Here is a 22,542-nt window from a genome sequence, read left to right as displayed (position 1 = left end):
AAAATGAAGCTGATTCTGACCAAAGTAGTTTACATGATACTGCTTTTCTCATACTGGATGTTGGTGAATCCCCTCATTTTAACCATGTCTGTAATATACCATTTTAGCTTTTTCCCCTCACTTTAAGCAAACTTTCATCTTATTGGCTGACCCTCATTAAACAAAAGGTTTGGACAGCTGGTGGGAGGGGCTTATGTGCTCACAAGCAGAGCAGTATATTAGCGATATTCACACTTTATGACATCCTAAAGATGCAAGAGTAGAGAAAGTTACCTTGAAATTGAGGGTCTAGAGCAATCTGAATCCTGACTGTTTGCCTCAGAGGAGATACGTGCACAGACAGAAGCATACAAAAGAAAATAAGGAAAAACAAAGTTTTAACCCTCTAAAGAGGAAATCAATTAGTGCACCGTGTGCAAGTCAGTAAATCTGTTTAGAGTGTTTAGTATATTTTTGTATGTTCTGGCTTGTGAATAATATTTTTAAATGATTTTTCTGTCTTTTTCTGTCTTATATGTGTCACATTTCTCGTGTCTCACACTATCATTTCCCCACAATACCGACCACACAGCTTTGTTTTTCAACTTCACATAATCCTGTTGTGTCCTATTCTACCGCCTGGTCTGGACTGTGCAAGCGCGCACACACGGGCACATATGAGTAGGCATACACACTTACAAATGCACATAGATACACACTCCACCACAGATCCAATCAGTCAGCACTTGGCCCTCTCTTTCGTACACACTCTGCAGAGTGGATTCTGTAAATCAGCAGGTTTCTGCTGCACTGTCCTACATGCTGACGGGGTCGGGATGCGGGCGATCTGTGCGGCCTCCTCTATTTTGACTACGGCTGCCTGCAGATGAATGCAGAGTTGTGATCCGTCGCTAACATGTGAAGCCAGGCAGAACATGTGGGCTTTGAACATGGTGCAGATAGCGTCACTCCCCTTATCTAATCAACACACTGACTTTTGTTGCTGTGGTTTTTGTTTTTGTTCCATGAGGAACAAACAAGTGTTGCATTCTAAACTCCGGTGGTGAAGTGCATTAATGTACAGAAAGCGGTGTCATTCAGAACCTCGTTAGGCAGGGTAGTCAAGGCACTTTCGTTTTAGCAAGCACAATCCTACAACCCGGTTCCCACAAAAAGGAACCTATAACTTCTGTGTACACTCAAGCTCAAAACTGCTTACAGTGTGTGCAGTGGTGACCCTTTTGTCAAATTTGCTGTTGCTTATGAAGGACAAAACATACTAACACTAGTGACGTCACGTGTACAGTGTAGTTTTCCACACTATTAAACGCCTATGCAGATGATTTAAACCGATTACCGATCTTTCTGTGCTAGCCATACATTTAACTTTTTTCTCCTTTTTTTGTCTTTAATAAATCCACTAACGATCTTTTAAGTCTGTTTTAAAGAATGAAGAGGCTAAAGAAAGACACTAAAAAAATGACTTTATATCCAAAAAAGTTCACCTTCCTGTTCTATACCAGCTGTGTAGAGCACTGAAAGCTGCCCTGTACCATCCAGCAGCTTCCCTGCAGCAGCTGGGTGTTCACAGAGTATTGCTCATTCAGTTTTCCCATCCACAGTTTATCATGGGATTTAAACTGGCAACCACAAACCCAAATCTGAGTAATATGTGTACAAAAAAATGATTTCATGACACAAGAATAATCATGCAGCCGAGGTTAAGTTACCACAATGGACCAATAAACAGTCTTTGTTCAAATTAAGACGTTCTAAAATGAATTTGGAAATATGGAAACCCAAACTAGGGTTGGAGGGGACGCGCCACTGCATAACTTAGTTACATAGGACCTACTAAAAAAACCACACAAAGGCAATCATGTCATTAAGGAACCTAGTTTCTGCATTATTTCTTTTCTTTTTTTCTCGCAGAAAAGTGTGTTCTCTAAAATGAAACACCTCCTCAGTAATTTGGTAGAATACTATTAAAATAGATTTTTTCCCCTAATGACCATTCAGTCTAACCAATGATGTGCAATACAAGAAATATATTACCCCTGGTTTCCTGCCAAACAGGTCCCATCCAGACACAGCTGTAGCAGATTCACATGGGGTTAAAAAAAGGCTGTGCCTGTTTAAGTTCTGACAAAAACCACCAGGCTTTCCAGGTAGCTCGTGTCCCATGCAAAAAGGGCTTAACGTCACTTCGATCCTCGTGGCCATGAGTGATGTAGAGTACACGTTTCTTCATTGTTTAGTCTGCACACTTCCACTTTGTTAGTTTGTTGAAGTAGCAGACTGACAAGATGTGACCTGACCCCTTTGGGTTTCCATAGAGGAGGGGAGCTGACTTCTTGTCTTACAACGTCAATGTTTATCAACTCCTTGCTACTGCTCCCGCGAGGATCTGGCTTTACACACACTTTTATTTCCTGCTTTGAGAGTACAAATGAAAACCTAAGACAAGACGGTGGTTTTCATGAGAGCTGGGAAATGGTTTTGACATACAAATGCTCGGAAGGTTTCCACAGATTTGCTTGCTCTATTTTTAAAGTGTTACAAAGAAGTTTTATGCTTCAGATTACATGAAAGTATCCTCTGTCATTGCTGTCACAACTCATACTGACTATGACTTCCTGTTCATTAACATTTTTGTAAGACCTGCTTTTTTGTGAATACGGAAATGAACACTGGCATCAGAAAACTGAAACCACGCTTTAAAAAATGAAGTGATTCAAGATGGCAGATGAACAAAGTAAAAAATTAACAGCACTAAATCTATTATAGTCGAACTTTAATGAAAAAAGTGTTGTGACAGTGAAGCATACATGATAACAGGAGTAAACTGTAAGATGCATGCAAAATCATTTTTAGGGAACTGTCCATTCAGCACCACAAAACTATAACAGAAGCAAAATAAAGTGGTATGTTGGTCATTATTAGCTGTTAGCTTTTATACAAGTATGGACACAAGTGGTGTTTCAGAAGTAACAACAAAGCGCACCACAGAACTGCAGAAGATATTTTTTGGGTCATTTGGAAAGTTTTATCTTTCATCTTCCCAACTTGGACTTACTGTATCTGAGCTGCACTTTAAAAAGAAAGAAAGAAAGAAAGAAAGATAAACACAAACTGAATTTTGAATTTGTTTTTGTCAAAAGAATTTGAAGTGTCCTAATTCTTTCACAGATAACAGGTTTCCCATTTTACATGATTGTTAGAAGCCGAATTTGTTTACAAAGGAACATTTTCTTTCTTCGTGCTTATCGCTATCCATGCAGTAAGTTTTGGTTTTAGTCCTGAAGTAGCCAAGATATGCCTTCACACGTACTACGAGGTAAATTTTCACAACAGTGAAAAATGATAGACATCTCAATACCTAGAACAAAAAATAAAATCTGTCTGGCTAGATATTTCCAACTTAAGAAGCTTCAGCTTTCTGCTAAGCTAGAAGCCAAGTTAATCTTTTTAATCACAAAAGAAAAACGTTAAATTGTTGGGTGGCCCCCCCTTTTTGTAATTCACATGTATGACCTATTTGCGCTGTGAAAACAAACCTAAGAGGTAAGGACTGTGGACCTTTGACACCAAACATATCAGGGTTTGACCCATGCCTCACATGATGATTGTTTACGTGCGTTCTGACTTCATCTGTAGCCACAGATTTATCATCAGTGTTAATCTGAACGGACAATATTGGGTTAAATTGTGAACTCTGACATCAAACAGAGATGTCTGACCCAGGTTTAAGACTTGGGTGCTACTAGGCTTAGTTTCAGGTTGAACTTAATTTCCTGTTAATGGTCAAACCATTTGTACTGACAATTTCTCCTTTGTAGCCTTTATTCATCTAGAGAAAAACCAAACATTTTTTGTAAAACATTTTTTTCAAGTGGTTTTTTTTATGTTGGTGATGACCTTTATTCTCAAATCTTAAAAGGATTTTAATTAAATTAATTTTTCATTGTGACCTTTTGTAGAATATATCCATTAGATGATACATAAGCCATTCAGTCCTCATATTAATTTGATTAGAGGAGAACCATACTGCGAGGGTGACATCTACAAACCAATAAAAGGTTAAAGTCAGACCACATAAATCAACTTACCTTAATTTTTTTTAATGTGATGGCCATGGTCATGCCATAGGACAGTGATCCCACCAAATCTACAACAGAATGGCTGAAAGAAAAAAAAATCAACGCGTTGCATGATTCTTTGACGTTTTTAGTCAGGCCTCAGCATGATTTAAATGCTGTGGCAGGACACTTAGGGAGATTTGCATAAATGAATATCTGCAGACCTCAATCAAATGAAGCAGCGTTATAAAAAAAGGTCCAAAATCCCACCATGATGTAAGAGATTGATAAAGTCGTACACAAATGACTTTTTTCCAATGACTGCTGCTAAAGGTGGTTCTACAAGCTCCTGGCTTTCATATACAAGCACAGATACGATTTGCCTAAATGATGGGAAATTTGTCATATGCATCTAACTTTTCGTGAATAACTTCTTGTTCATTAAAAACATTACAATTAAAATGCTAAAAAAATCATTTAAAGGTCAACTTCAGTCTTGCCATCTGCAGAGAGTCTCTATTCACATGAAATGATCTCTCAGACCCAAAAATGTGCACATAAGAGATACAGATGCACATGTGCAACACAAGAACAGACTCCTGGTATCTGTTGGCTCAGGTGCTGAGGAATGATGTGGAGGAAAGTGTATTTGCAATGCTAGCCAGATATTTACCATCCAGTCGGGATTAGGTGGTCACTACAGGATTACTCCCATCAGAGACCCCAATGCTGTTGATGCACATGAAAATCATTGATTAGCGCATATTGTCTTTAGCGTAGCACACGTGCAAAAACACAGATGTGTACATGTTTTCTGCTATTTTCACATGCATGTGCTTTCTTTCTGGTCTTTATTTCTTTATAGCTGCAGTTCTTAGATAGAGACACACCCTCACCCAACATTTCTTTCATGTTGAACTATAAAAGTTCTGAGGTCACTGAGAGAGGCGGAGGGGGAGAATTTGCATGCCAAAGTGGAAATTTGCTCTTTTGCAGAACAGTTTGCGGTCAGCTTTCTCTCTGTTTGTGCTTCCAAATTATTTGTTCTCACTTGTTCTGTAGAAGGCGACAGATTTTGTGCATGTTAGAGTGTGAAGTGGATCGGCACAGTTAAGGGGTTTTGTGGTTTTTTGGATCTAATTAGACCTGGTTGGCTGGGTGTACTTAGAAACACGAGCGGCTTAATCAACCGTCTCACCCATTAAACAGTTCAACTGAAACTCAAACAATGGAGCTGCAGACCATAATGTCTAATGTCTTATCATCCACGTGTGTTTTCAATTTTCTTGCCTGTGTGAGCAGATTTAGCAATTAAAGGAAATTAGGGGCGAAAATGCCACTTTTGACTAATATACAAAACAACATACTTAAGATATGAAAAAGACACTAAACTACCGATTCTAGTCACTAAGAGATTGAAGGTATTTTAGCCAAAGTCAGTTCTTTTTTTTATTGCATTAATTTGTTTTTAGCACACACCGAAAGCCCAGTGCGTGATGTAATGAATTCATTTAGATGTAAAGTGTGACTTTATAAAAAGATAAAGTAAAAACTTTTCAACTATTTGCAGCACACTTAGGACAGACACCCATCTGCCACACACACACCCACACACATACTACCAGAGTCTCTCTTTCTTAAGCCCTAGACGATGAGCTGTCTGATTAGAGCTTCTCTCTGGAGTCTGTGAACACGCTCAGTCTTTAGGGAGCAGTCTGTAGTCTCCACCACATACATGCAAAGACAGATTCATCCACACACGTACACACTGGCAGATATTCTAAGAGGTGGCTCTTGTACTGTCGCTTCCATACGCACGCACACACAGTGAGATACCAGGCTGTAGTCTCCAGTCTGAAAAACCCTCTCCATTCTCATGGAGATAAGAAGCGTGTCTCTTTGTTGGCAGACGCCCGTACCGTTATCACCTTATCAGAAAGCCAATCCAGTGAAGGCAGCGCTGCAGAGTGTGTGTGTGCATGTGTGTGAGTGTCTGTGTGTGTGTGGTTGCAAGGGCCCACCCTTGACTCTAGTTAAGTGGGGGTCCTTTGTCATGCAGCAGGTGCTGTTGTCAATCAATTGGTCTTAATTTTAAATACCTGTGGGAGTTGCAGTGTATTTGCATCACTCTGTTAAAACACAGGCTGATTGGGTAAACGTTAGTTAATCCTCATTCTTACTCCTAATGGACTTAAAATACAACCCATCTAAAGTTGTATTTTAAGAGAATCTGTGGCCCATTAACATTTTGAACAACACCATTGTCTTTGCGTGTGTCTACATGGCTAAATCCCTTCTTCTCCTTTATTCTCTTTGCAGTTTGTAAACAACAAAACTGCTTCTAGGCCACCACCTGTGGGAAAGCTGCTCGAGTCAGTCCTCTCCACAACATTGTGGTCACAGATTCACTTTATAATTTTTATTTTTATATTTTTCGGCTCCTGTTGTCAGACAGCAGAAAAACAATTATCCTGACACGGATCCACTGCCACTCTGATCTCATCTTTATTTTATAGCATTAGCATCATCATCTTAAAACAACATCAGCATAACCCCGTATTATTGTAATAGCTACACTGAGTGTTTGACTGAACTGGTATTTAAAATGATAGATGCTGGATGTTTTTTTTTTTCACATTCATGCTCTCTAGTACCATTATGTCATTATTTTGGGGGTTCCTTATACCCACTAAAACATCAGGGGTTTTAGGATTTTTCTAACAGTATAAGTGCAACTAACTTTGTTAAATGAATAATATAAGTGCAACTAATAGTTGCACTTATATCGACATGGTTTTGCAAAATAATACAATTACTACTTTTGCTCGTCTTCTGTTTTGTTTCTAATCCGTCTCATTCATTGCATTTAATAATTTAATAATCTTAAACAACTGTACCTGCAGTTTAATTCCTCTGGCTGCTGGCCCCTTGTTAACTGCAGTCGTATGGATGGATTTAGGACTGTTTTTCGATCTTAATTCAAAAGTGAGGATGGAAAGAGCTGCCTTCTTGCCTAAAATCAAAGGTTTAAACTTGCTATGATGCCAGGATTGGCCTTCATGAGTGAGTTGAAGTGAGAATAAATAAGTGACAATTCAATTTAGACTCCGCTTAGTTATTAATTAAGACTTTTTGGACCTAAGAGTCAAATCAAGCTTAAATTTACTATTTGTGACCTTCTGTTCTTTCAGACCAAACCTCTAGCCATCTTTTTTATTACCCTTCTCTGACGCTTGGGTCACGGTGACAGCAGGCTTCTACAGCTCTTTCCAGGCTTCCCTTGTCACTCTCAACTTGTCACTTTGACTGAGACCTGAGACTGAATGTGATGAATGTAATGTTTTTGAATAAAGAAGTAGAGATATTAAATCATATGTAAGGAAATTTACATATTTTTCATTTTCTTCTTTAGAAAAAGAGAAGAAAGAGGTGTCCAAGGAACCATCAGAGGCGAGCGTAAAAGAAGAAGAGCCGATCAAGGAGACAAAAAAGGAGAAGAAGGAGTCATCCAAGGAGAAGAAGGAATCCAAAAAGGAGTCAACTAAAGAGCCCAAAGAGGAGGCAAAGAAGGAGTCCAAGAAGGAATCATCTTCTTCCAAGGAGAAGAAGGAGTCATCAAAGGAGAAGAAGGAGAAGGAAAAAGAGAAGGAAGGGAAGGAGACAGGGGACAAAAAAGTGTCCAGGAGATCATCAGTTAAAGTGAAAGAGAAGAAGAAGGAGCCAGAGGCTGCGGAGGGTTAATAGAAACAGTGCGATAACATAATATGCACACGCATACAGAAACAAAACATGTCTAAACAGCATATACAGATACAATATGCACATCTGGGGGCTCGTACATATAAATATACATGTGTTTATATACAGTTCACATTTAAACATATACAAAGCCATGTAATTCAATCGGACACAAATACACATATTCAGTATACACAATAAATACAGTAAATCGACTCGGTCAAGGTCACATGTCTTAGCAGCAAAACAGTTTCCTCCTATATGGATATTTACATGTTCTAGTAATAGCTGATCTCAAAAACACACACACACACTGCTGATCCACCACATCCAGTAGTTTTACTGTACCCACGGAGAGTGAGGAGGAAGGCAAAGTTGTCCTCCTCTCAGACATTTTGCTGACTTTCTCCTTCCGCCTCAGCAGCAATTGAACCCACAGCCCAGTACCTCCCTAATCCCCAACCACGCCCTGGCCCACGCTTACTTCTGGCTGTGACGTTGCACCCGCCTTGTCGCCCCCTCGCATGGCACCGGGCCTTGCCTGAGCCTCCCCCGTCTGTCCACTAAGAATAAACCGCCTGAGGCGTTCAGCCATCCTGCTGCTTCCGGGTAAATCAAGGCCACATCCTACATTTGGTTCCGTCGCCACCCCCTCCGACCTGGGGTTTTATTTTTTTAAAGCTGGGATACTCAAGGACATGCGGTGGCTGATGGACACATAATTGTTGCTGCGGGGTCGAACCTGAGACTGTTTTTGTATGATGGAAACCAACAGGGTGTTTCCTGAAAAAGCAGCGTGGCAGTCCAGAGTCTAAAGGGCCAGTTTAATACTCCAGCCTTTTCTGCTCATCCTTAAATAGTCAGGAACATTGTGAAGGGCAGGCTGGTTTTAACAGCTGCGTACAGCAATGTTATCGCAAGATGTTTGCACCAGAGCAAGAAATGTCTTAATGCACTGTACTAAATGATGTCAGAGAGTTAGTTCTTTTACAGTAGAGCAACACTGCATATTGTCTTACTTTGGGTCGTGTCTTGTCTTTGTAAAGTAGATGTGAGTGCGGAGGGGTTTCCAAAGATGTCCAACAGCACTTCTGTCTAAGCGCATAGGTCCCTTTACATTTCATAGTCGGAAACATCTTCTCTTTACTCTAAACACCACAGATACAAGCGTATTCAAAAAATCTTGAAGTTATTGAGACAAAAAGTATGCATATTTAGGCACCAGGAGAGGGAAGTTTGAAAAATATACAATATAAATAGAGTTAGCCAATCCTTTCATAAAAACACACAAAATAAGATGTAAATAAGATTACAGATGTTCTTTGGTGAGTTTATCATACTGGAACCAGCATGTACAGACTGGTGAGTTTATTGGTCAGCTTAGAATTTAAATGTCTGTACTGGCTGATCAAATTTACAGCATACTGTATGTGCAACACTGAGCTTAAAGGGTGGAGATGCGAATCTGTCTGGACAGTTGAATTTAAACCAAAAAGCCGTTCACTGAGTTTTTTTTCCCCAGATGAAACAATCACTACTTGTTAAAACATATAGTTGTGTCCCTGGTTTAGAGATTTATAAACCAAATATGTGATATTATATTGTAATATATAATTTTGGACACATTCACTCATACAAATCCACTTAAAACACATAAATGTAATAGCTTTGAGCTATATTTAAGCCAGAATTGAAGCTTATAGACTTCAGCCATATGTTCTGTGCCAGCAGCAATCCCAGTGGCTCTGCACTCCTCTACAAGTCAACTGTAAGCATCATGTCTTTATGTTTAGTTTCAGCCCATCTGTCTGCTGGGAAATTTATATTTAGTTTGTATTGTGTAACAGAGTCCCTGTTTGCAGCAGTGCCTACGCCTACTGCTGACTAATCTGATCGAAAAATGACATAGTATTGGTGTATATCTTTTTTTTTTTATGTAAATATTTTAAGATGTAAACTTTGAGCAGAGGTTAAAAACAGATCAGCCGAAACCAGCATCAGCTCATCCTTGCCAAGAAGGACAATTAGGTTAAGTTTGTGATGTTGTAAAGGGTTCCCACTGGACACAAGGTACTACATGTCAATGGTTTTGAATATCTTGAATGTTTATAATGTACATTAGATTTTGTAATTGTTGTATTAGTGGTGCAGATTTACCAAGCTCTGAGTTTGCTTTTTGTAGCCACAGTTCATTAAAAAAAGAAAGTTTCTGTACTCCAGAATAAGTCACGACTTTGTCATTAGTCTGCAGCTGGTGCAAGATCACCAACGATGTGAATGAAATAAACCATGTTTATGAATGTTTAGTAATAAAAGTAGTGAGTTGTAAGTTATCAAAGGTGTGATTTCCGTGTACTGTGCTCCCTCCCTATAACGCGGTTCACCTTTCGCGATCTTGCTGTTTCGTGGATATTTTTTTGGGTGCAATTTTGCATGTTTTTTTTTTTTTTGTTTTTTTTTACAGCACATTGTGTTCTGCGTCCTCATCGGCTGTAAACCACTGTCAATCAGTCTCTTCCATGCTGTGTATCCTGTACAGTACAGAATGCGGTCAGCTTACATAAATCTGTGATCGCTAGCAGTGTGACTCTGAAGTGCTGTACTGTATGTTTGTAAGTTTTCTCCGCAACAAACACAACAATGTAGATGAAACGTTTTGCACCGTCAAAGGCACCTGTGGTAGCACCCAAAAGGCAGAGGAAGATGCTAACCATTGCACAAAAAGTTGGACTTCTGGACATGTTAAAGGAAGGTGGAAGTTACTGTATTTTTCAGATTATAAGGCGCATTAAGCGGAACAAAACAGCCAGATAAGTCAAACTTTACTCAAGTCATTCAACTCATATCAGATAACATACATACATAGCAGTGGGGTTCTTTCAGGGGATGGTTTTGCTGCCTGCTGCTGCTAACAGAGAGAGAGAAACAATCCTACTGAGTGCTAATAATAAAGTAAGGGAGTACAGCTCCTGTTAATGAAATCATAAAAATGACGAAATCTAATATTCTCTTTCAGTTTGGTAATAAGTCTGTGCATTTGTCCTTTTAAATACCCCCTTCCACATGACATCAAATCATTGAATTTATTGTAAATGCAAATATATTAAGTTGTTTTAATTTAATTTAAAACTAGAAGTCTGTAACTATGGTGTATTTATTGCCACTTTTTTATATACAGTTATGCTTAATGATGGATAGATACAATATTAATTAAACGACAACTATCACACAGAAAACTTCCATCCATTTTCTTATGATAGTTCTGTGAATAATACCCATTATGGACCCCTTTTGCAATCACAACTGCATTAATTCTTCATAGCATAGCTTCAATATGGTGCTGGACTCATTCCTCAGATATTTGCTCCATACTGACATGATAGCATCATACAGTTGCTGCTCCACCGCATCCCAAAGGTGCTCTATTGGATTGAGATCTGGTGACTGTGGAGACCATTCAAAATATGCCCAGAAATACCCACCAGCATCCTGTAACAAAGCAGCTGGGGTTAGATCAAGGCAGGATGTATCCATGCTTTCATGTTGTTTACGTGAAATTCTGACCCTGCCATCCAAATGATGCAGCAGAAATCTGAACAGCAATTTTGGTGAACCTTTGTAGATTGTAGCCTCAGTTTTTTGTTCTTACCTGACAGGCGTAGTACTGAATGTGGTCTTCAGCTGGTCCTGTAGCCCATCTGCTTAAAATTTGATGCATTTAGAAATGCTGTTCCGCATGACTTGGTTCTAACCGGTGTTTACTATTACTGTTGCCTTCCTATCAGCTTAAAGCAGTCTGGCCGTTCTCCTCTGACTGGAAATTCACTGGATATTTTCACACCATTTTCCCTAAACCCAAGAGTCAGACCAACCAAAATCTTGCCGTGTTCAAAGTCACTTAAATTACCTTTCTTCCCATTTCTGATCCTTAGTTTGTTGTTCGGTCGTTTTGACCATGTCTGTATGCCTAAATGCATGAAGTTACTGCCATGTAATTGGCTGATTAGATATTTGTGTTAATGAGCAGTTGTAAAGTTGCCAGTGAGTCTATAATAATTGTTGCAGCAACTTAGGTCAGTACGTTGTGCATATTTAGCATACAGACTGGAGCAGCCAGGGATCGAGCCACCAACCTTCCAGTTTGTAGATTTGGTAGTCTACCTCTATCCAGAGCTACACCCTCATTACTGTACATTCTGATGTGTTTATATTTATGTTTAAAAAGCACCAGAAGTTCCTCTGAGATGAATGAAGTTCTAATCTTATATTTGTAGCAGAGATGAATGCACAAGAAACAGAACGCTCATTTAGACTAGTTATCAAAAGCTTCACCTTGGAGCAAAGACGTGTCTATAGGTCTTTCAGCATGCTTCATTCAATTTCACCTTTTACTAAGTTAAGCAATCGTTGCACTAAAATCTTGAGACAAGATTTTCTTCTTTGAATTCCAGCAAAGTTGACCTTTTCACATGGGCAAACGGTTAAATGTGCAAATTTCCATCATTTCTCACACTCTTACATTTCTGTGCTTCCACAGAGAGTTGTGGACAAAGAGTGAAAGCCAACCTAACACTTGTCAAGTTGAGAAACGGAGCTCAGTCTGACGACTTTTGAAGTGATCCCCTTTTGTTTATTCTTTTCCCCTCTTTTTGGGCTGCGCGGGCGAGATCAGCTGCAGATTGGGTAACGGTGCTAAAGCAGGGCTGCTGCTGTTTAAGTTGGCAGCAGCTCCCAGTGTGTGTACATGTAGGAGCGCTACAGATAGAGTTACACTGCCACAAAAACTCTCTCAATTTTTGTTTCCTTTTCTCATTTGGTCAAATATTTTCATTTCACTCTTTCAGCTCATACCTGCCATTACGTCTCTCTTTTCAAAAAACGTGATCTTTGTTTTTCTTTAGTTATATTTATCCCCACTGTCATCTGTCTTTACAGTTTCTCATGAATTTCTTCTGTTCTTATCCCTCTTTCCTCTCCCAATGTTTTTTTCTCTCTCTGTTGTATCTTACATCTCTCGCTCTTGCTCACTCCTTATCAGTTTCTTCCTTTCGGTATTTTTTTTTAAACTCTGTTTAGGTTTCCATTTCCTCTTTCACTAACTCTTTCCCAATCTCTTACTTATGGTCTTGATTATCTTCTTTCATCGTCCCTTTTAACTTTCACCCTTTGGTCCGTCTCTCTTAGCGTTTTATCCTCTTTCCCACCACTTCATCCCTCCATCTGTCATCCCTCACAGAATTACCTGACTCTCTTTGTTGTTTTCTTTCCTCTTTCAGCACTTTGCAGCTCCTTCTCCACCCAAGGCAACTTTTCCTGGAAATCTTGAACTTTTTCAAAAGCTCAGGAACTCAAAAACTCTACCCCCTTTGTCCACGTGACGTTCCAACTTTAGATCTTTGGACATATTTCTGACCCTACCAAAAAAAAAAAGAAAAGAATAAAAGAAACTCCCTGCATCCCTGGAGCACAAACAGAAATAGTTTTCGATATTTGTGTAGAATAATAAACATGCGTCGGGTACGAACAAATGGAAATGGTCAAAAGAAATGGATTAAACTCAACTAAAGAGACAGATGAAAAATATCTCGTAAGGTTCGAGGAGTGTTTGAAAATGTAACACGTGCTCTGATTTATGGTTCTTGCAATACTTATTTTTGTATGTCAAAATCGGTTAACTAGTCACACAGAGTTCAGCTCTTCCTGCGAAATGAATGTTGCACAAGAATCGGTCACATGTGTAGTCAGCGTGTTAGTCTCACACTGGAGTGTGTTTATCTGGAGCATTTTTTGTGTGCCTGTAATTGTTTCGGATGAGTTTGCGTTCTTTTTTCGTTCTGTCCTGCTCCCTCTCTTTTTCAAACTCAGCATTCATCTTGAAGGTTGAAGATAAAATAAAGATTAAAAAAAAAAGGCTGCTGTAGAACCGACAGCTAGAAGATGCTGTCCTGTGCCAAATCCAGGTCTGTTGGATGTCCAAGCTACTTTCTGTTCCACCATTTGGTTCATTTTTCTGTCACAAAACAAATTAGTCCCCACTTTTTCTTCCTGTCTCCTTGCCTCCTCCTTTCTTTACTTTTGCTGTTTCTCTCTGTTTCATTCTGCTTAGTGTTTAGTGTTTATGTGTTTTAAACACTTTCCCAGATTTAGTTTTTTTCCTCATCAGTGACTTCTTCCCTCTTTCACGCCTGTAGTAAATCAGCACTGATGTGAGGAACCACTAAACGTAGCTGCACACGCCCAACTGTTAAAAACATCAAACAATACTTCAACAATCAAAGTGTAACGGGGCCGCAGTGGAAGTTTGGACAGAGCGCAGAGTTGGGATTCAGACACTGAGGAGCAGACGTCTCTTCTGGGGTTTTATTTCCAAGCTTATTTCTGTCTCTCTGGGTTTAAGGCGTAAACAAACTGGATTAGATAATTGCCGCATCATTTTACTCTCGCTGCAGATTTGAAGCGTCAGCAACATTTCATTTCTGCCACGGGGAACTTAAGCTCGGATTTCTTTTTTTGTGTGAACAATACTGATCCTGTGTTTTGATCCCGGTGGAAAATTACAAGAAATGATCTTTCCTTAGTAACGCAGCTACATCATGTTTTTACTTCCCAAAGTGATGTTATCACATTTCAGTCTTTTATGTGAAAGGACAATAGAAAATAGTATTTACGATATGATTTGTTCCATTTTGTAAGAGTTCATCTTTGTGTCCATTTTTGCCATAAAATTATTTAAAATAAATATGTTTATTTATCTACATGTCACTTAATGCACAAAATGTTTTAAATTTGCAGATATTCAATACAAACATCTTCAATATATTTGCTATAAAAACACAGTTTTAGTGCAATAATATTCCCTGAATTACACCGAATCAACTTTTATCTCTCAACGGCTACCTTGAAAAATGCAGGCAGTGACTTTAATTTTTGTGATCATGGGAAATAAAAACTGAAAATCATAATTTATATAAGTGTCAGTGTCTTGAGTCAGAGTCAAAGGTTTATGAAATTTCTCCAACAATAACTTTTATGAAAAATATCTTGTCCCCCCTGAAATTATACTTGGATTCAAGTTTCTTTGCATCTCTCTGATCATTTCTCTGGTGATTTGTCTATATCATGTTTTCATGACACATTGGCAAGTTATATAAAACCAAAACTAAATGAGAAAGACCCTTTTAGTTAAGCAACATAAAAATAAAAATATCTTAAATGTTGTCTTTATTGGAGAGGTTGCTGCCGTCAGGGAGCCCTGTTGCTGTGGAGAAGGGGTTGCTTGGCCTGCAGAGATGTTTAGGTAGATCATAAGGGTCAAAGTGAGTATTTTTTAATGTTGTGGCTGATACGTGTATGTCTCCAAGCTTCAGAACTACCACTCTACTTCTTATTTTAGCTGCTCTCTTTAGGAGTGGATCATCTGCTTCGACCTCACCTCAGCATCCTCCTCTGTCACATCAACCCTCTGCATGTGCTCCTTCATGACCTCCATTATTTTCAATGAGGTCTTCCTGGTTTTACCCATATTCACCATCCTTTGTCCAGTATCTCCAAACCATCTCAGCCTTGGCTTTCCAACTTCGTCTCCAGACTGTTTAACCTGAGCTATCCCTCTGATGTACTCATTTCCAGTCTTGTCCATTCTGGTCTCTCCCAGTGGAAATCTTAACATCTTCGATTCTGCCACCTGCAGCTCAGCTTCCTATCTTTTTATCGGTGCCACTGACTCTGAATCATACATCACAGCAGGTCTCACTACCATCTTGTGAGCCTTATCTTTCACTCTGGCGGTTCTTGTTTTCATAGTGAAGCTTAATAATTTTTGGCTGTACTTTCAGGTATTTTATCCTGCACATAAAAAAACTGTTGCTGAATGTGTGCAATTCACTTTGTCTCATGTCAGCTGAGTTTGAATTCCTACTCATTATGTTTTTTTTTCTTTGACATGTAAAAACAGCCACTCTCAACTGATCTCAAAGACGACATCCCCACATTTTAATTATAGTTTGCTCTCTTTAGTGTCTGAGCCAGCTTCCAGGTTTGCTGCAGCATTCCATGTTTCCCCTGATGGACTATTTCCACAAGTCACTGCGTGGCTTCTAAACTTTACCTTATTATGATGTATTAAAAACAAAAAACGCAAGTCTCCCTTTTCTAAATGCTAGAGAGGCTTTACATATTTGAAACCAGCATGGATTAAAAGACGGTTCTTGTGTTGAGAAGAGCATCTTCAGGATCTTTTGCTTGTTAGGCAAATATGTGAACCACTACACTGTGAAGCCTGCATTGATTAAAAACATGCAAAAAGAAATGACCATAGCAGCACTTGTATTTTCATAATGATGGTTTTTGTAGGTAATGCTTTTTGGCCCAGCTGGCCCATTGTCATGTGAAGGTCTCCCTCAGTCATGGGTGTAATAAAGAGAGCTTGATAACATAATCTACCAAGTTGTTCTGCTTGCTTCCACAATTTTAGCCCCTTTTGATCATGCGCTTTATAGCTATGGGATGAAATAAAGTCTCTTCTACACTTTTTAAATGTTAATCTTATGAATGGATAAGGGTTTTTTTTAATATATAATAAAACAAGTCATTTCCTGAGGTTTGTAATACACTCAAAGATTTATTCACCATTTTACAGCAACTACTGTTCCAGTGTCCAGTGTCATTGTCTCTTGGAGGAAAAGACTTTTCGCGCCAGCGTTCGTCACGTGATATGAGAGAGTTGTAATAATGCTGTTTGGCCACTGTGCAAAAATCACAGCACAGTTCCTTGCTTCTGTGTGTGTTCCTGTGCTGGTCCAGAGAAGCAGGTAATGAGCTGAAAACTAATCTCTGCTGCAATCATGGAAAACCCCTCCTCGCAACTGCAATTTGACTGTTTTTCTTTTTCTAACTTGAGCTGAAATTTACAAAGTCAATTATCTGCCAAGTGAGTTTCATGACCTCTGGGCCCTTGAAACCTGTAAGAACAGCATTCCTTGCTTCCTTCCTGCAGAATGTCCTTTCTGCAGATATGTGGCTTCTGTCCGACAGCAGTGATACATGCCAAGAGATTAGCTTGTAGCCCGACTTCCCTGTAAGAAGCTTGTAAAACCAGAAGAGTACGCAGCGTGATATATCCCAGAGCTCCCGCTCTAATTCAGCAGCTCTCTAAAAACATACCTCCCTGCTCTCTGAATGATACATGGAAAACACTTCACTTCTTCACATAAGCAGCTTGAGCTGTTAGTTACATCTTGAAATATACAAGGTATCAAACCCTCCATTTGGCTCATTTACACTTTACACACAGTTTCCAGGGTGTTCGTCTGAGGCTGTTCATAACTGCCTCCATAAACATCTTAAATATCTGCAGTTTACTTCATTACAAGGATGTAAAACGCAACAACTTCATGTCACAATTTGGGTTTTTATTGTGCAGCTCCACCTTTCGTGCTGCCAGCTGTGATCCATGGCTGCAGGAAGAAGCATCAACATTTTGGCTACTGGTAACATCGACATCCAACTCATTCATCTGACTCGTGTTGGTGGTTTAAATATTAAATGTGGGATCTTTTTTTTCATTATTTATTCCCTCTCACAGGTACCACTTTGTAAGGTGACAGGTTTTATAATTAAGTAGCTTAAACTGCTGTTTTCTCTGATGACACCACTTGGACCAGACAGAAATGTTTCAAAAACTACAGCTTTGATCGCTGTCACGTGTTATTCTTACAGTGGATAGATTCTATCCGTTCTCTCTTTTTTCTCTAGCAAATGATGCAAACATCCAACACAGTTTGACTGGACATTAAAACATCTGTAACCAGCTAGCTATCGAGTACAAGGTCAGTGCATTCTGTCCGTGTGAGAAAAGTGCATGTTGTTAATCGGTTAATTTACAGTGAGTGAGTGGGCACCATGTGTGCTGCCGCCTTTGGGTTCTGTTCCAGCTCCCCCTCCTGAATCGAATGGAAGATTTCCAGTTGTGAGATAGTTGCTTGTCCCCTGATGTGTTGTTACATGTGAGAAAGCATGACTTTGGACAACGTCCTGACCAGGAGCATTCCTGACATCGTCATTGTCACCTCCTCGCCTCTGAGCCAGACCTACCCACTGCAGGGGGGGCCTTAACCTCGGGGCTTTTGTGGCCCCAGCTGCCGTCTGTGGCCAGTTTGAATGCAGGAGGGTCATCACACACCCTGAAAACCTCCTGTGTCCGCAAGCCAGCCAACTACCATAAGAAAATGTCTTTTTGTCTCCTCACCTTGCTTTTGAACACATACTGTATACATCTGACTTTCTCATTTGTTGATATTTTCACCGAGTTTGTGAGTGGTTACATGAAAATAGCAAATTAACAAAAATTATGAGGTTTGTAAGATGTAAGAAGCAGTTTTTAATCCCACAGCTCTTTCAGACTTCTATAAAACTGAAGCATTTAATTTCACTTCAGCACAACTTGATTAATCAGTCTTGGGGAAATTCATTCAAAGCAGCCTGTATTAAAAAGAAGGAGAAAAAAAAAACAGGAGAACAGACTTTTGTAAAAGTTACAAAAAATTTGATTCACTTAATAAAACTGATGAGATTTTAAAAAAAAAGGAAATCAAGACTGATGCCATAAAATGGGACAATATATTTATATAGTTTTTAAAGAAAAGTATAGCCGATATTTGAGTCCCAGTAGCACCTGCTTTGGGTTCTGCAGCATCCTTCATGACTTTCTCCAACATTTCCTCAGTCTGTGTTTATGCGTTTGTGTGTGGATAATCATTAAAGGACCATCTGCAGTCAGATCAGGTAGACCCCCTTCTTCTCCCTGTTGCCATCTAGTGGTTAATATTACTGAAATTCAATCTCACTGCGACAGTCTTTATCTTTAACAGGACCTTTCATGGTCTCATTTAAACACACTGTGCTTTTTTCTTTCTCTTTTAACCACATAAAGTCTTTCGCCACACACATTATGTCTTGATCTTTATCTCTTTAACACATGCAGCATGCTTTTTTTTTTTTTTTCCACAAGCTTACTTTTAAAAGCACAGTTTCCTTTTTTCTCTCTGCAACACACACACAAGCACACACTTTACTCTTTGGACTCTCTTCCTCTCTGTCTCATTTGACTGATGCACACCTCAGCTGTGCTTGCACTGGTGTGTGTTTTCAGTGTGCAGCAGCACATTTCGAGCAGCGGCTGATGCTCAGTTAAAAGCTGCTGGGTGGGTCCTAATTATTTCTTTGAAGACTTGCTTTTCCTCCCCGTCTGAGCATCTGATGAGCTTCACTTTAAAGAGGCCAGACACACACATACACAGACACTGTCATGCAACCTGCCTGATCTGTCACATGAGGCTTTGAAATGCTGACTCCAGACTGCAGATTTATGGGAACTTAATGCGGGAATATAGAGACATTTATGATGTGAAGGAGCATGCTGAGTCTGACACAAAGGAGGGAAGGGGTGTTTCCGAAAATTAGCAAAAAACAGAAATAATCTTACAACCCAAACAACCACATCAGTGGTTTGTTGCTTCTTTCGAGGACTTTTCAGGAGGCAACCATTGATATAGGGCTGTAAAATAAACAGTAGCAAAACCATTAGAAAGTATTTATATAATTTGACAATGTCAAAGGTCAAGAGATGTGGAGAGAATCTTTATGCTCAAAATAAGAAGGGACTGTGCATGCTCTTTACTTCATGTAGCATCAGCCCAATAATCCACCCCAACATCCTCCCGAGCAGCCTCCTAACAACGGCTCTTGTTAGTATGGCCACTAGAGGGCGAAATCATTCGATCGTAAACAGATGGGTGTGAAAACTGAATAAAATGTTAATGTGCGTTTTTAAATGGAAAACAGTCTCAGAAAGAAAGAAAAACCAGAAATCCTTTGCTCACTCCTCATAATATAATGCTTACATTTGTGTCCCCTAGAGAATCCACCAGACCCCAGTTTAGCAACTGTGGACCTTTGACCCTTTCAAAAGCCACTAATGGAGCCTTAAAAGTCCTGTGTCAGGAACCAGGACTTGTTTATTGTGAAATTAATTGAGATAGAAACTAATTTTCAGCATGGCTTAATTCAGGGCTAGGTAATATATTTCCTCAAGAGGCCACACGAGAAACTGAGACTGCTGTGGAGGACTGCACCAATAAAGTTATAAAGAAGTAAAATTAATACTGAGCAGTTCAGCTTATTTGCGTGGCCCTCCGGGACAGTCTCAGTTTCTCATGTGGTACCTTTGGGAAAATTTATTGCCCACCCCTGGAATCGGTGTGAAGTTTGATCCTAAAACCAAAGCATGCATATGAGCAGGCTCAACTACATTATATGGATAAAAGAATGTAAACATTCTAATATGAGATTAATCTTGTACTGTAACACCTTTTACTTCTCTTGTGTAATACTTTTAACCAAATGTTGGAATCTGGCTGCACGGATTTGCTCCTGTACAGTCATAAGAGTGTTAATGAGGTCCATCACTGCTGGGCAAGGTCTAGCTTGCAACCAATGTTCCACTTCATCTCAAAATTATTGGATTGGAATTAATTTTGGGCTATGTGCAAGACAGTCAGGTTTTTCATCACCAGACTGGGAAATGGATTTCTTTGTGTAGTTAGCTTTGTGCTGTGAGGACTTTCATGTTGTAACAGGAAAGCTGTTGAAACACATATTGTCTCTGATGTGATGCTAGAGCATTAAAATTCCCCTTCATTGTGATTAAGGAGCCTAAGACAAAACAGGGGAAAAAAAGGTCCAGACCTAAAGTAAACATGGTGACATAATTTTACACTAAACAGGACACGATAACAATCTATAAAAAAGGAAGTAATGAAACAATTAATTACTAGTAACAGTCACGGAGATAAATCCTTTTTTCTTGCCTCCAATATTCATTTATCAATACATTTATTAGGGTAATCATTGTGGAATTCTGCTACTTGTGTCACAATAACCCACTTAGCGAGGAGAGATTAAGTGAAATAAAGGCTAGAACTTCTGAGTGTGCTAAATAATGACATTTTAGAAGAAAGCTGGCTTCTTCAAGAAACACACATGTTGCACTTGATTTTTTTCATCATCTCTCTTTCCTTTCCTTTTTTCTTCTCCAGTGTTTTTCTTCTTTTTTAAGTCCATAAACTTACAGAGTGGAGACATAAAGCTCTCCTGGCTTGTTGGTAATGTAACTTTATCTCTCTCTCTCTCTCTTTCTCTCTCACTCACACAGGGAGAGAGAGAGATACAGGGAGATTTACATTAGCTGCACAAACGCTCAGAAGCAGTCAAACAGAAGTAGTAGCTTTCATTATTTTATTTATTTATTTATTTATTTAAAGTAGTAGTAGCAGGAGGACCAGGGTTTGGGGGTCACAGAAGGAAACCTGAATATGGGGACCAGAGAGGGTCTGGGTTAGGGGGTATGGAGGAAGTTTTGGAGAGATCTGGAGACGGGAGGAGGTCCGGGTTTCACAGAGGAGGCAGGACTTTCTGGCTCCGTGGTGCGCTCCGACACCAGAGGTCCGCTTTAATACCGGGGGTGGAGGAGGAGAAGCAGGTCGACTATTTACACCGCTCAGCCAGAGAGAGGCTGCAGTCCGCTTCTCCGCCCCGAAAGAGTCGGCATCGAGCATCCATGTGACAAGCGGACTTTGGGATTGGGAGCGCAGATTAAGACAAGTCTACTGCTGGGGAAAAAAATTGACTCGCTTGCTGGAAGACGTTTGAGTTTAAACTCTCCTGTTGATATAAATGTGCACGTGTACATCAGAGCTGCATTTACCTCGGACACTTCGGTCTGGACTCTTCTGACAGTCGGAGTGGAGCAAAAGTCATTTTAACAACTCACAGCTCGCCGTTCCTCTCAGGATATTCACGTCTGCAAAATCTGAGACTGCTTCTCTATGTAAATATTTTCAATTCGTTCACAGACTGTCTTTTTTTTCCGCAGGGCGTGCGCGGCACAGCTGTCTCCTGCTTGCCGGCGCGTCTTTGTCATTTTAATATCACTGTAATCACCGCGCGTCTGGCTGATTGCCACTTCGCATTTCAGCTCAAACTGACAAACTGAGGAGGCTTTCTCTACTGGTTGACATGCAGACCAGAAGTTTTCGAGATTAGCGTTGATTGTGGAACTTTTGTCTTCATTGTTTTCCTTTGGATTGATTTTATTTATTCCTTCATTCCCCCCCCCCCAAGCTCTTTGATTCTTCTTCCTGGAGCAAACCCGAGGATGTTGTTCCGCTGGTTGAACCCTCCCTCCTGGTCCACCTGTAGGTTTTTCTTTTGCTTTTTGCTGCTGCTCCAAACGCCCCAGTCTTCCTCTCCGCTAATTACAGGTAAGATTAAAGGGATCATAAGGCTTCATAATAACACATCACAACTCCCTCCGTGCGTAAAAATCTACCCAAACCCCTGGTTATTTAGTCTGCTGCCGCGTCTCCGTGCTCCTTCGGTCTTTTTTTACTCTTCCAAGAGTAGCGCACCAAACCAAAGTCACTCCAGCTTCTATATATCTGATGACCAGTAATGTGGCAGCGTAGGGAAGGGTTCAGGAAGCGCTGATGATAACCTTCAGTTTGTTTCACGATCACAAGGAAGCAGAAAAGGATGAAAAGCGGTTTTATTTTACCCGTTTTATTACCCGTTTTCCTAACCCTTCCTTAGCATCACCGTAAATTATTTTGTTTTTTAAGCTCACCAAAATGTGTATATTTTACAGGGTTTTTTTTTTTTTTTAGAAAATAGTATTTACAGATTTTGTTTT

The 22,542-nt window shown here is 39.7% G+C and overlaps 2 protein-coding genes across 3 annotated transcripts in view; both read left to right on the top strand.

Moving 5' to 3' along the window:
- The window catches only part of bbs9 (Bardet-Biedl syndrome 9), a 177,113-nt gene extending 166,237 nt beyond the window's left edge, over positions 1–10,876 (top strand). For both annotated transcript variants that reach the window (XM_063484759.1, XM_063484758.1), the window contains one exon: positions 7,471–10,876. In XM_063484759.1, coding sequence (XP_063340829.1) covers positions 7,471–7,799 — 329 coding nt within the window. In that variant the 3' untranslated portion in view covers positions 7,800–10,876. The remainder of the gene's footprint in view (positions 1–7,470) is intronic.
- An 11,132-nt stretch (positions 10,877–22,008) lies between these two features.
- bmper (BMP binding endothelial regulator) overlaps positions 22,009–22,542 on the top strand; it is a 30,944-nt gene continuing 30,410 nt past the window's right edge. The window contains exon 1 of the mRNA XM_063484915.1: positions 22,009–22,114. Coding sequence (XP_063340985.1) covers positions 22,009–22,114 — 106 coding nt within the window. The remainder of the gene's footprint in view (positions 22,115–22,542) is intronic.

The sequence above is a fragment of the Pelmatolapia mariae genome, linkage group LG10_11 (genome assembly GCF_036321145.2).
Source record: "Pelmatolapia mariae isolate MD_Pm_ZW linkage group LG10_11, Pm_UMD_F_2, whole genome shotgun sequence".
Classification (NCBI taxonomy): domain Eukaryota; kingdom Metazoa; phylum Chordata; class Actinopteri; order Cichliformes; family Cichlidae; genus Pelmatolapia; species Pelmatolapia mariae.
Note: the sequence above shows the minus strand (reverse complement) of the source record. Positions and strands in the feature narration are given on the sequence as shown.